The sequence below is a fragment of the Nannobrachium achirus genome (genome assembly GCF_963921795.1).
Source record: "Nannobrachium achirus genome assembly, chromosome: 23".
In the NCBI taxonomy this organism is placed as follows: domain Eukaryota; kingdom Metazoa; phylum Chordata; class Actinopteri; order Myctophiformes; family Myctophidae; genus Nannobrachium; species Nannobrachium achirus.
Window position 1 is genome coordinate 22,055,515 of NC_137830.1, and position 14,236 is coordinate 22,069,750.

A 14,236-nucleotide genomic window follows, 5' to 3' on the forward strand; every position below is an offset into this window, starting at 1 on the left:
TAGACAGAAATGTAAAACACTTAGGGCTCTATTTCCGTCCATGCCTTACCGCTTATTCACTGGCCTTGTGGTTAGAGTGTCCGCCCTGAGACTGGGAGGTCGAGGTTCGAACCCCGGTCGGGTCATACCAAAGACTCTGAAAAATGCTTGGCATGCCTCCCTGCTTGGCACTCGGCATCAAGGGTTGGATTGGGGGACATACTGTACTGTACTAGTGTCATGTCCAGGGGGTGTTCTTGTACATCAAGCTGCCTCACGCTACATAATCAGGAGATAGGCTCCTGACCTATTGGCCCTTTCGGCAAGGCTACTTACGCCTTATTATTATTATTCTTTTTGAAAAACATTTTTGAATATTTCAAATAACTGCTCTTTTTGCCATAGTAGGCTATAGGTACCGTTCATTGTCTTCAGTCATTAGTGTGGTTGCCATTAGGGATGGGACGATAAGCGATATTATAGTTTATCACGATAATCGTATCGTGGAGATTTAACTTATTGTGATATCGTCCTCCGTCATGCACTGGGATTAATTCACCTTTTATTTGCCGAGCTGCATATACCACTTAAACCCTCCATAACTGGTAAAAGGTACTTATAATGTACGTACTTGACATCTTTTTTTCCACTCTCTATCAATTGTCTTTGTCAAAAAATAGCCAACCAACGCGTCGCAACGCAACACGTTGTGAGCTTGTAGATCTGCAATTTTTTGGCAAATGTCCCTTCTCAGGATAATGGATTTTGATTATAGGGATAATATTGTAAATCGCGATTTACACAATAATCGTGATATGAAATGTTCATATCGTCCCATCAAGCACACAATGCCTCGCACTGCGAGGCGTTGTGTGCTTGTAGATCTGCTTTTTTCACTACTTTTGTGCGACAGCCTTGTATGGTGAAGCAGGGCTTTACTTTGCGAAAGAACATACACATTTGAAACTTGGAGATATGAGGTTTCCACCCGACAACGACGATATATACAGTAAATGAATCTTTCTAGTTATTGCGCCAGCAGAGTGTGCAAGTAGGGTGATCGGTGCTGTCTGTGTCCGGCCTGCTGACGGTACAAAGGCTGTATGTATTGTATGTGAGAGATGTATTGTATAGTTTTATGCTGAAAACACAAACCAAACTGTTAATCGCAATCATTTGTACAACAAAAAAATCGTCTACTAAAATGGCGGGATGGTGACATCCATAGGAGCAGGTGGGAGAGGAAGAGGCGGGGCAGAAAGGGGTGGAGCCAGAGGAGGAGGAGCCACCGAGGAGGTCTTACATGAGAGAGCAGGTGAGTCACTCGTTTGCGGGAGAAGTTTTGTCCCTGGAATTTTTCTTAGAGGTGGTTTGCTTTTTTGTGTTAAATAGCTTCTTATTCTGATAGTAATCATTGTTATCGAGTTTGTTCCTTAACAGTGGTCTCCCTAGCCTGGAATCCAGACTGATTGCTACATTTGGCTTTTAAAAGATTGTGTAGCGTATCATCTTTAGTACAACAGAAAATACATTTTCAAAAACAAAATAGCAAAAGACTAAATTGAAACTAGTAAAACGGTTCTTTCGCTTGATTGAATGAAATTGGCAACTGACCTGCAGCCTATATTTTCTGTTTACTAAAGAACGGGAAAGACATAGAGTGACGGGACTGTACAAAACAGTGAGTCATTGAATGATTACTGTCAGAAGATAGAGCTTTAATATTTTAACTCATTTAGTGCCACCCTAGTCACCACTAGAGGGCGCCCAGTGGCCATAGAAAATCCCATAGAGATATGCTGGTATATGCAGAAGCCCTGCAGCCATGACTTGCCTGAACACTTTCCTTTGTGCATGTACAGGAAGAGGATGAAGTTAGCTTGAAGTTAGCTATTGGCTACCAAGCATTTTAGAAGCCTTATTTTCGTCAACTTAGCCATGATTAAACCTTGCACACCTCATGCATGGGAAAAAAACAGAGAAGAATGAGCTCTAAAAAATCCAATGCAATCCTGGATTGCATTGGAGTGGATTTGTGCAGTTTGTTCACAGCTTTCAAACAAAAAAATCCGATTGGAAATCCGTTCAGGCATTCTTGAGATAATCGCCATTATGTTTTACATGTTATGTAAACAAACATGGCTGCCCTGTATGTTAGATGGGGTTGTATGGGGGTGGAACATGCAAAATCGCGATTGAAATCATGTTCACTAGATTTGATGGGGTCCAAAAAAAAAATTCAAAAAAAAATGTTTCAAAAAAAAAATTGTTTTTTTTTTTTTTTTTTTTTTTTATATCCCGAACTAGTTCGGGATAGGCATTCTGGGATGCGATAATATATCCCAAACTAATTCGGGATAGGCACTCAATGAGTTAACATCAAATTCTTTATTTTAACCGAAAAAATATCTCTCACACTACCTTTAAGACACTGTCCTGGCATATGTCACGATTGTCTCATTATCCGTAGGAATCGACTGAGGAGCCGTCAAAAACACCTCGCCCTGAGTCGATCGTTCACTCATTTTCACTCAGTGCCTTTTTTAAAGTCTGCTCCGTTTTCGCAGGAAAGTAGTGGAAATGAACTGAGTACATTTACTCAAGTATTGTACAATTTCTAGGCATGTTTTACTTACAGTATACTAATACTGCAGTATTTACAAATTTCAGTACTTTTACTTCTACTTCACTACATCTCAGAGGCATATACAGTATTGTACTTTTACTCAACTACAATTATTTGAAAACGTTAGTTTCTAGTTACTTTGTAGATTTTGATTATTATTACAAAACATACATTACCCACCTCGGCCCTACATTTCAGCCATTTGAAAATAGCTGATCTACAAGCTCACAATGTGACACATTGTGAGCTTGTAGATCTGCTATTTTCAAAAGGTTTTTATACGTTTTATACATTTAAAAAACGTGTGACATTCTGCATAATGAGTACTTTCCACTTTTGGTACTTTTGTACTTTTACTCAAGTAAATGTTTAATTCCGGACTTTTACTTGTAACAGAGTATTTCTACATTGCAGTATTGATACTTTACTTAAGTCATCTGAGTACTTTTCCCACCACTGCGCAGGAACACGCAGAGGATCGCACACCTCGCGTAGGTGACGACAACAATTCAAATCAGGGGGAAGAATCAGCCCGTTCGGAGGCTGAAGAGGACGCCATCTTGGCGTCCGAGGAGGTAGAGGCGGATGAGCATGTAGATAGCGTGTCACACGACACGGCTAGGACACCAAGCGGTGACGCGCAGGAGGATCACGAGGTGTCTGAGAACGGCTTGGATGTGGTGAGACGTTGGGCTCAGACGTGTGACGATGGCACAGCATGTGTGACGAAACCACACCCGGGTCATTTCAACGTTTGCTCGGTTAAAGGCATACTTGGTAGAATCGCAGAATCTCTTTGTGTACACACACACACACACACACACACACACACACACACACACACACACACACACACACACACACACACACACACACACACCCCTCCCTCTCTGAAAGCTATCAAAGTGATTGCTGTCTTTGAGGCTTTCATTGATTAGAGAGAGCACTAACGAGCTGGCACAATCAATCAACTTAAATATATTGTCGTTGTCGAGCGGAGACCTCGTATCTCCAAGTTTCACATTTGTCCATTCTTTCGTAAAGTAAAGCCCTGCTTCATCATACAAGGCCGTCGCACCAAAGTAGTGAAAACAGCCGATCTACAAGCACACAACGCCTCGGCTGTTTTCACTAGTTTGAATCATTTTTAAAAATGATAAATGCAAAACGAACGGTTATGGATACAGGGTTTTCACCCGACAACGACGATATATAAATATATATATTTAAAAATCCTATCACATAAAGATTTGGCAGCCCCAACTACTGCCAAACTACTAGTAACGCTGAGGGCCCCCAGCCCCTATCCTGATTTATGCTCCGTTGCACGTTGGTGTCACACGTATCTTATCTTTTTGGAGCTTTTAGGCCTGTTATTCTTGGCGTGCAGCACCATCGTTGTGACGATGCATACATTAGGCTAAAGCACTCACATACTCTGGGAGGGGGAGGGGGGGCATTTTTAAGATGTAAACCAAGTAAGCCAAAAACAAAAAAAAGACATGGCAGGCCAGACGTTGAAATTACCCAGACACCCCGTGTGGTCACAGTGTGGTTTTGCACCGGCAGTAAAACGAGCCCCAGGTTTTAAAAGGTGTGGTCACGGAATGCCGGATGTTTTTTTTTTACGTTCTTTCTTTCTTTCTAGATTAAATCAAGCGTGGTCACACTACGTTTGGGGTCACAGTGTGTGTTTTTACGCATGCCACCCCCACATCCCAACTACCCCCCCCCCCCCCCCCACACACACACACACACACACACACACACTTGTGTTACTATGCATGTGAGGGCATCGACATTTGAGGTCATCAATTATGAGCGGTGCTCCTGAAAGGACCATCTGGCTTTGTCCGGGCTCTGAAGCGTGGGCCTGCATCTATTCTGACATTGGCCAAGCTTCGAAGGGACGCTTATTGAAATGAACTCCTGAATAGCACCGCTCACTTCACACCAGGTGTAATTTTTAACCTTACACCTGAGTTGTACATAGTTGCAAGCGAGTGTCGTGCACTGCAAAAATAATAGAGCTACGCTTGTAGATCGGCTATTTTTGCAACCAAGCATAAATGAGTTGTAACACCCTCACACCAACCCCTAAACCTCTAACCTCTAAATGCCTAAACCTGTGCCTAAACCTGATTTTTTTTCCCATTTGTAAATCATTTTCAACAGGACCTATTGTGTGGACCAGGAACAATACATAGTCCTCACAATGACCAATGTCCTTCACATTCTGCTACACTTTGGTGATATATGGCCCTCACAAGTATAGTAATACAAGTACAAACTCACGCGCACGCGCGCACACACACACACACACACACACACACACACACACACACACACACACACACACACACACGCACACACTCCACCACAAACCACAAACCTTTGTCATTTTAGATGCCTGGAGAGGGTGGAAGGTGACGGCCAGAGTGCAAGAGCCTAGTTTAAGTCATCATGTGCTGTATATGCGATAATAACATACCGTATGTTCACATAATAGGCCTTATGACCTAATTATAAAAAGGAGGGGGCGCAGTTATGTTTCTGGAAGGAGGCAGTGCAGAGCCTGTATGATAACGGGGTAGCGGGGATGAAATATATAGGTTGGCGCGTTGGTGCCAGTGCCCGTGCCAGTGTCCATTCTTGAGCGAGCAGAGGTGTAAAGTACATTTACTTAATAAGTACATTACTTTACTTTACAATTTCCAATACTTTTACTTCTACACCACTACGTCTCAGATCCAAATATTGTACTTTTACTCCATTTATTTGAAAACTTTAGTTACTAGTTACTTTCCATAATATAATAAAACATACATTAACCATTTAAGCCCTATTGCATACCTAGGCCAATTGAAAATAGCCAATCTACAAGCTCACAACGCGTCGCATTGCAACGCGTTGTGAGCTTGTAGATTGATTGATACTTTTTCCACCACATGTTCTGGAATGCCTAATTTGCACTTTGGTGTGTGTGTGTGTGTGTGTGTGCGTGTGCGTGTGCGTGTGCGCGTGCGAGCGCCACTGAGTGTTACTCGGGTTTAAATAGTCCTTCTGGAATGGAGCACCGTGTGATGTGAAGCTCTGTTTTGCAGTGTGGTGTTACACGCTCTTTCTTTCACAGCAGAGCAGACACACTTGTCTGAATGCCACGATCATGTCACACAAAATGCCCCCGCCCATCTCAGTTGACACTACAGTGGTCCCTGGTTAACTCTCTCTCTCTCTCTCTCTCTCTCTCTCTCTCTCTCTCTCTCTCTCTCTCTCTCTCTCTCTCTCTCTCCCCCTCACCCTCCCTCCATCCCTCTCTTCCCGACAGGTGAACGAGAGAGGCGGGGCCAGGGATGAGAGAGAGAGGAAGCAGAATGGAGGCCTGTACGAGGAGACTCCGCCCCCCAAGCAGCACAGACAACCAGAGAGGACCTTCAGGTAAACAACATGGGTCAGAGACACACACACACACACACACACACACACACACACACACACACACACACACACACACACACACACACAAGCACACGCCTGACTGACGCACTGGTTTCCACCAAGGACAATTTGGAGGAAAGGACACCAATGTAATTTTCCCTATCATGCAATTCCAACCGGCAGATTCGTCGCACCATGGGTGCCAAACAGCAGCCGGAAGTTCGGTAGAATGCACTGGAGTCAGTGGAAGCCTGTGGAGCAGCTCATGAACAAACACTATTTCTGAACAATTGAGACCTTTATAACATACTCAGCTCAGGAAAATAAAAGAAGGCATGTCACAATAGTTTTTCTGCTGTGTTGATTTTTGATGTGCGATGTGGTAACACAAAGTATATTATTATTTAATGATGTACTGTGCACATCAAAAAAACAATTGGTTGTAAAAATACCTGTGATCTGTCTTCTTTTATATTCCTGAACCGATCATATGACAAAGGTCTCAGTCGTTAATACAATAAATGGTGTTTGTTCCTTCCAGGTTTGTTCATGAGCTGATCTAGCCAGCTCCATTCACTGACATGTATTTCATTGCGCTTCCGGTGCAAGTTCTGGCACCCATGGTGAGCGTCATGGCCGGTCATGGCGCATAACCCGTAATAACCTTCTTTCCATACATTGCTTGGTTTCCACTGCTGCCAAGAGCACACCACCTCGTCGACGAAAATATAGCTTGTATCATGAAGATTAGACTTTGTGTGGTTGTCTTATCGCTGTCCCTGCTGCAACAATTCACGTGGAATGGGTAGACTGTGTTCAGTTGTATGATTTAGCCATGGCAGCAGAGAAGTGATTGGTAATATTGTCATATTTGGGGGAGCTATTGTTCTGGGGAAACGTTGAACAACGTTGAAGTAAAATGACACCAGTCCGAGTTTGCAATGTCGCAGTGCTTTCTGTCCACACTTTTCTTTATTTGTGCACATTAAGTTAATCATCTGGGGACCCCCCAAAATAATTTGGGAACCCCCCTGGGGGTCCCGACCCACAGGTTGAGAAACAGTGTCCTAAGAGACTGAAACCGACACATTGAATGTCAAACAACTTGGTATTTCTAAAGCTTCATGTATATTCCAACATACAACATTGTGACTTGCCTAAAATTGTGTTGTGTTGTTAGCTTGTTGATCGGTTCTTTTAGCCAATTGACACCGTTGTTCTAATAAGTATGAATTAAGCTTCAGTCTACACTACAGTATCTGATCTCCAAACATAAGGAAAAGATCAGTACACTTGAACAATGCACACCGACAAGTGAAAGTGATGTACAGTATGTGTGCCTTCTTGCATATTATTCCCCATTCTGCTGTAGATACCAAGCCGTACCATAATCAAGATTTACGGACAAACCAACTATTTGTTTGCTCTGTGAGTAAAGAAAATGAATAAGTGTGTTTACCATGGCTCACCTAGACTGCAGTCCCCGCCGGGGGAAACGCTGTCGCTGAAACCTGAGCCGAGCTGTTACCTTAGCCTTGGCACAGGGTTCTGTTTGTGCACGTTTGCGTGTGAGTGTGTGTGTGCGCGCGCAAACGTGTGTGCCTGCGAGCACATGCTGTATGCCATGTGTGTCTGCCTGTGCGTGACAGAGAGCCATTACTGTGTGTGTGTGTGTGTGTGTGTGTGTGTGTGTGTGTGTGTGTGTGTGTGTGTGTGTGTGTGTGTGTGTGTGTGTGTGTGTGTGTGTGTGTGTGTGTGTGTGTGTGTGTGTGTGTGTGTGTGTTTATTATTCATTTAGTATCGCATGACTGTGTTTACCTGTCTCCTGCAACCAGCTTTGTAGTGTTAACACACGTGTCCTAATCCTGCTGATCTGACCACTGTGTGTGTGTGTGCGTGCGTGCGTGTGTGTGTGTGGTCGTATTACTATACTTGTAGGCCAACTATCCCCACAGTTAACTTGTAGATTCGCTCTTTTTGGGTGTGCAATTATACTTACGCATTAGGTTTAGGCTTAAAAATGGGGGAGCAAAAAAAGGTGAGGTCCTAAAACCTCACGAGTAAAGTAATACAAATGTGTGTGTGCCCGCACGAGCGCGTGCATGTGAGCGGACGCCTCTCTCTCTGTCTCCAACCCTGACAAAAGTCACATTACCGCGAGCGAGTGAGCGGGTGACCTCACGAGACGGCGGCATCACGTTACGCCCCAGCGCACCTTGTTTTATTCCCATGTGCACAGTGTGTGTATGTCCTCTTAAGACCGTGTGTGTTTGTGTTTTTCTTCTTGACAGTGTGTGTGTGTGTGTGTGTGTGTTTATGTCTGTGCCTTTGCCCGCTGCAGTCGCGGCAGCGTTCGCTCCCCAGACCCAACGGGAGCCGCAGAGGACCCGGACGACGGCGCGGCCCGCCTGGAGGCGGAGCGCAAGCTGGAGGAGCTGCGGCGGCGGCGCGACGACGCCGAGAGCGAGGAGTTTGAGCGCATGCGGCAGCGGCAGCAGGAGGCCGAGGTGGAGCTGGACGAGCTGAAGAGGAGACGGGAGGAGCGGCGCAAGGTGCTGGAGGAGGAGGAGAGGCAGCGCAAGCAGGAGGAGGCCGAGAGGAAGGCCCGCGAGGAGGTGAGAAGCCTCCCCATAGGTGACCTCGCGTAGCCAGGCTTACTCGCACCTGCGAAGAGAAAAGCTCCCAGCGCCGCACTGCGAGCTTGTAGATCTGCTATTTTTGCAAAATCGTGAAAATCTTTGAATATTTTGACCCAATTCTGTGTCATCTAAATCCTTCTACGGTTTTTTGAAAAATGTATGTTTCTATGTCAGTGGTGCTCAAACTTTTTCATGCCACGGACCCCCAAAATGATATGTATTTGGCCACAGATCTCAAAATATGTAGTTCCAGTGACACCCAGAAGCAAAATTTTAGTTACAAATGTTTGCTCAAAAAATACATATATTCAAAGATTTGCACAGATTTTCACGACCAAGATCTGCTATTTCAAAAATATTATTCCATATATAGCTATATTCCATATAGCTACTCTTGGTCTATCGATAAATGTGTGCAATCTCTGTGTTCATGTCAAGGTGCAGGTTTGTCCATATGTGTTGAAATATAATGTCCATGTATTTGCTAGAGAATCACAGTGTTTACTTATTTACATCCATCCAAAACCTGCACTATTGACACGTTTCACACAGATTTAATTTCTTTGCTTAATAGTTACTATATATATTGAATCGAATTGAATCGTATCACTCTGAATGAACCATTTCGTCCATGTATCGTATCGTCAACCATGTATCGTGATAAGTATTGTATCACTGTTATGATGTTACACCCCTAATATGTACAGTATGTATGCACGTATGAATATGGCCTCAACAGCTGCGCCTAAGGCACCTCTCACTCCCTCTGGGTGGGATTCTTTTCCCCATTTCCTGAAAAGAAACAGTATTGGACATACACGTTTTCCACCCTTGTGTGTGCATTTCTCATTCCATATTCATAATCATAATATTCTCCCCGCTCATCTCCCCATGCTCAACTTCCTTTGTTGTGTGTGGTTGTTCTCTCGCCGGTGTGGGCCCCGCTTGCTCGTCTCTTCTGGCGTGATGTTAATGAGGCGGTGCGGTTTTGTTAATTAAATGATGGCCCAGAGATGCAGAGAGACTAATTAACTAAGACGAGGCCGGCGGGGGAGAACGCTGATCCACCGCCAAGCCAGCTCCGAACGGAGAGCCGGAGTCAAATCGTTAGAAAAATGATAATGCACTCCATTAGGCTTTGGTGCGGTTTAGCTTCAGCTTAAGTAAAGGTATCTGTAGAATGTACAGATGTGCAATATAGAAATGCTGTACTGAATAGATGTTTCATAACAGCAATACGTTGTTGGCGTCTTCAGACAAAATAATGTACTGCCAAGCGTTGACCGCGCACGTGTGTGTGTGTGTGCACTCTGTGTGGTGATCTATCGATCGTCCGAAAGTGGGGGTTCTTGAAATAAATAAATCAAATAGGCTAAAAAAGAAGGTTAGCCTTGGCCGTCTTTTCTTGGGCAGGACGAGAAGAGGAAGATGAAGGAGGAGATAGAGAAGAGGCGGGCGGAGGCTGCAGAGAAGAGGCAGAAGGTGGAGGAGGACGTCGACGGCGAGGGCCAGCCCTTTAAATGTGTCAGCCCCAGAGGCTCCTCCCTCAAGGTGAGCGCTCACCATAGCCCTGTGCCTACTTGTGCGCCAGCACAGCGCACCATGAGGTGCGCTCACCACTGGCATCATCAGGAATGCTGGTCCCTCATTGGCAGTTAATGATGACGTTACCAGAAATGCTGGTCCCTGATTGGGCTACGGCATACATGGGCAACTGGCGGCCCGGGGGCCACATGCGGCCCCTACCTTCACTTAATGCGGCCCACAGGTTAATACTGGAATACTGATATATTATTGATTTCAGCTGTTACAATTCCAAACATGACCTGCTTTTAGTAGCTTAATGACTAGTATAGTAGTATTAAAATGTATTTTATGTCCAATGTATTTGTATTTAAGTTTATAAAGTTAACATGTGTATATAATTAAATGTATTTCAAATTAAATCAAAATGTTACATTTCAGGATTCCAATTAAAAATAACAACAAAATTATTCAGGATTCCAATTCAAAAGAAGCAAAAAAATAGCCGATCTACAAGCTCAAAACGCATCGCAGCGCGATGCGTTTTGAGCTTGTAGATCTGCTATTTTTTGCTTCTTTTGTATGAGATACTAGAATGACAAGGTAGGACGTAGCAATATGCAATGTGGCCCTCTGGAGTGAAGGTGGAAATATAGTGGCCCTCGCCATCAACAAAGTTGCCCACCCCTGGGCTACGGGCTTAAACACAGACATGTACCTATACCTACCTACCTACCTACATACGCAGCCGAACACATTACTTGCGTGCTCTGCTGGCGCAAGGAATTAGCTGATCTACAATCTCCTGATGCATCTTAAGCTGTGGATCTGCTATTTCCACATTTACAGTACACCTGCTGTTTTCATCAGGACGGGTTGGGGGACTGTTATTTTGGCGCTTTAATAGCACACCTAGCGACTGTACCTTTCATCAGAACAGAACACGACAACCCTCTGTGTAAGCACTCAAAACAAGTATAATCTTAAGTGTGGTGAAAACCTGGCACAATTTGTGAATATTGAAAACTGGGACATGTTAGTGTTTTAAAGCGGTGGTTTTCAGGCCTCAACCCCCAAAACAATCATATTTTAACCCTGATGAGCACTAAGAGTTGTAAGAGTTTAGGTATTACATTTTGTATAACACAGTTCTATTGTGAAAATAGCCGATCTACATGCTTGCATTGCGAGGCGTTGTGAGCATTTAGATTGGCTATTTTCACAATTTCTGCCTCTAATAATTGACAAATTGACCTTGTCATTCAAAAGGTCCTTGTGTGAAATGTGCAGATACCCTCCATACACTCAAACGTTATGTTGGTTTGTTTACTGTTGAGTGAGAAAACAATGTTGCACATTAAGTTAATCATCTGGGGAGTGGGGACCCCCCAAATTAATTTGGGGACCCCCCTGGTCCTGACCCACAGGTTGAGAACGACAAGTGTATTTGTCGGGATTGCACTCCCCCGCTTTCGAAACCTGGAACATCTGTGGTCACCGTAGCGTGGACCTTCAGGACTTGGTGTTCATGCCAACCTCGTTTTGAAATTCAACTAAAACACAGCTTATCCGCTTTTGACGCATGTCTCCTCCCTCCCCGCTCACCTGACTGTTGATTTCCTTCCAGTGTAAGTGTGTTTATTTTCCACCAAAACATTATAAAAGCATGTTGGAAAGACTTTTTTCTTTTTCTAGCTGAAATCCATCCGACCACATTTCACCCCAACGCAGATGCTTATAGCTATTTTGCGAGTAAACCTCTCTTCAAATGCTCACAGCCGTAAATGGTAAACCCTATCGTGCTTTGCTTATTATGCCAAACAATCTAGTCGTACAGTCTGCAACCGGGGGAAAAAATCTCATCAAACACATACTGTATCTCCTCTTTGAATACAATTCGTCTCTCTTCGACTTATCTTCAAATACCTTGGCTGTTTGGAGATATTATTTTCCGTTCGCGTTTGAAGTCTTGTCAGGGGCATAGTGTGTAGTCGCTGACGCCGCACAATCCCCAAAATCCATCCTAGAACTTCCTGCTCCAGGCACAAATATCCAAAGCATTTGAAGAGATGAAGTGTTTGCTTTGCCCCCTGATGTGTTGCGTGTGTGCGTGTGTGCGTGCGTGCGTGCGTGCGTGCGCCCCTTTTTTTTTGCGCACAATACAAACTGTGTAATTCAGGGGCCTTCAACAGGAGGTCCGGGACCCAGGCACACGCACACATGGACATCAAAGGGGGCTTGAGCCCCTGCCCTTCTCCAGAATTGACTTCAGAATTGACTTCAGAATTGACTTGATTATGCTTAGTTCAGTGTGGCGTCATGCACCGAAAATAGCCGACCTCGAGGTCTGCTATTTTCGATGTTTTCACCAAAAGGCCCTTTTAGAAATTTCAGCCCCTGCCTCTCTGACATTCTCTGCACGTCCCTGCCGGGACCTCTAGGGGGTCCTCAGAGTTACTACAAGGGGGCCACCAAATCTTTATGTGGCCGTTTTTAGTTTTTTAAATTAAAGGGGAAGACCACCCATTTTCAATATTGAAATATGTCATTAATATACCTTAGAGGAGTTGTGTGGAAATAGAAAAAAAGTTCGCCCCCTTCTGTGTTGCCTAGAACTGGAGGATTGATTTTGGGGTTTGTATTGTAAATTACAACTTGATGACATCACACATTGTACTTTACAATACAAACCCCCAAATCAATCCTCCAGTTCTAGGCAACACAGAAGGGGGGGAACTTTTTTCTATTTCCACACAACTCCTCTAAGGTATATTAATGACACAGTTCAATATTGAAAATGGGTGGTCTTCCCCTTTAACCACATCAACCCTAGCATCCCTATTATGTTGTGAATACTATCCAAAAATAGCATATCTACGGCCTGGGCCACTGGTGTAGTGGTCTAGGCACCCAGGCTGGTAATCCGGCCGGACAGCGTGTTGCGGGTTCAAGTCCCGAACCCGATGACCTCTGCTCTCTCTCCCCATTTCCTGTCAAGCTTCTGTACATAAAAAGCACCCAAAAAATCTTGAAAAAAGAAAATAGCAGATCTATAAGGTCACAAGCATGAATCCAACATGAGTCTATGAAGAAGTTTAATTTGCATCACAATTTAATGCAATACGTATAAACGTGTGGGGGTCCCTGCTTCATATCTCTCTCAGATAAGGTGTCCTTGGCCCGAAAAACGTTGGAGATATTGGTATAATGAATGGCCCTGCTGCCTTGTGTGCCGCGGTGTGATGGATAGTTAGAGCGCTGCCTGGTAGGGGTGCAACATTTTAATAACTTGAAAAGATAAAGATAATTGATTGATAATCGATCCCTATTTTGGGCATATAGATGTTTTTTTTTTTTTTTTTTAATTCATACATCTATACTATAATTTTGCGAATGTCTGAGTGAGTGAGTGTCTGTCTGTCTGTCTCAGCGTTTCTCCTCGGTGGCTGGAGCAATTGATCTGAAATCGCATCACCATCAGCATATGAACACACCTGACATAACTGTGAAGCCCGTTTGTCACTTTCACAAATCGTATGCTGTATATTAGCATTTTTATGGTGTATCTATATCTATTTAGCCTACAGTACCTTTTGTGACCACACATGTTAAGGGAGGGGCGCTGTTGTTCAGGCCATGCACAATCACACACAAACCCACACACACACACACACACACACACACACACACACACACACACACACGGGGGGGGGGGGGGGGGCTGCAGGCGGGCGGGCGGGGGGGTTCTGGCCCTGTTACAGATGATGTCCAAAAATCATGCAGATCGGTACACAGTATCTCTGTAGCCGTTAAATGGAACGGGTATTTCTTACATTGATGCTCCTACATATTAGCATGCAAGCACCAGTTAAAGTTACTTTCCATCCCTCATATACTGTGTGCACAGTGCACATCCCATAACCCACACACTGCACATCATTTCGGAGCTCATATCTTTGAACGGGTAAGGGCTAGTTTAAAAAGAAAGACGCAAAAACGAAAAAGGGACGATATCTTTCCCCAGAAGCAC

At 44.2% G+C, this 14,236-nt stretch overlaps 1 protein-coding gene across 3 annotated transcripts in view; it reads left to right on the top strand.

Moving 5' to 3' along the window:
- Positions 1–14,236, top strand: part of cald1a (caldesmon 1a) — a 140,210-nt gene that overhangs the window by 99,832 nt on the left and 26,142 nt on the right. For 2 of the 3 annotated variants that reach the window (XR_013963318.1, XM_080754730.1), the window contains exons 5-8: positions 1,208–1,294; positions 5,934–6,043; positions 8,385–8,658; positions 10,096–10,233. Coding sequence is in view for 2 of the 3 variants with exons in the window: in XM_080754730.1 (XP_080610856.1) it covers positions 1,208–1,294; positions 5,934–6,043; positions 8,385–8,658; positions 10,096–10,233 (609 nt within the window). In the remaining variant the exon portion in view is untranslated. The remainder of the gene's footprint in view (positions 1–1,207; positions 1,295–5,933; positions 6,044–8,384; positions 8,659–10,095; positions 10,234–14,236) is intronic. The other variant, XM_080754731.1, reaches the window with a different exon arrangement.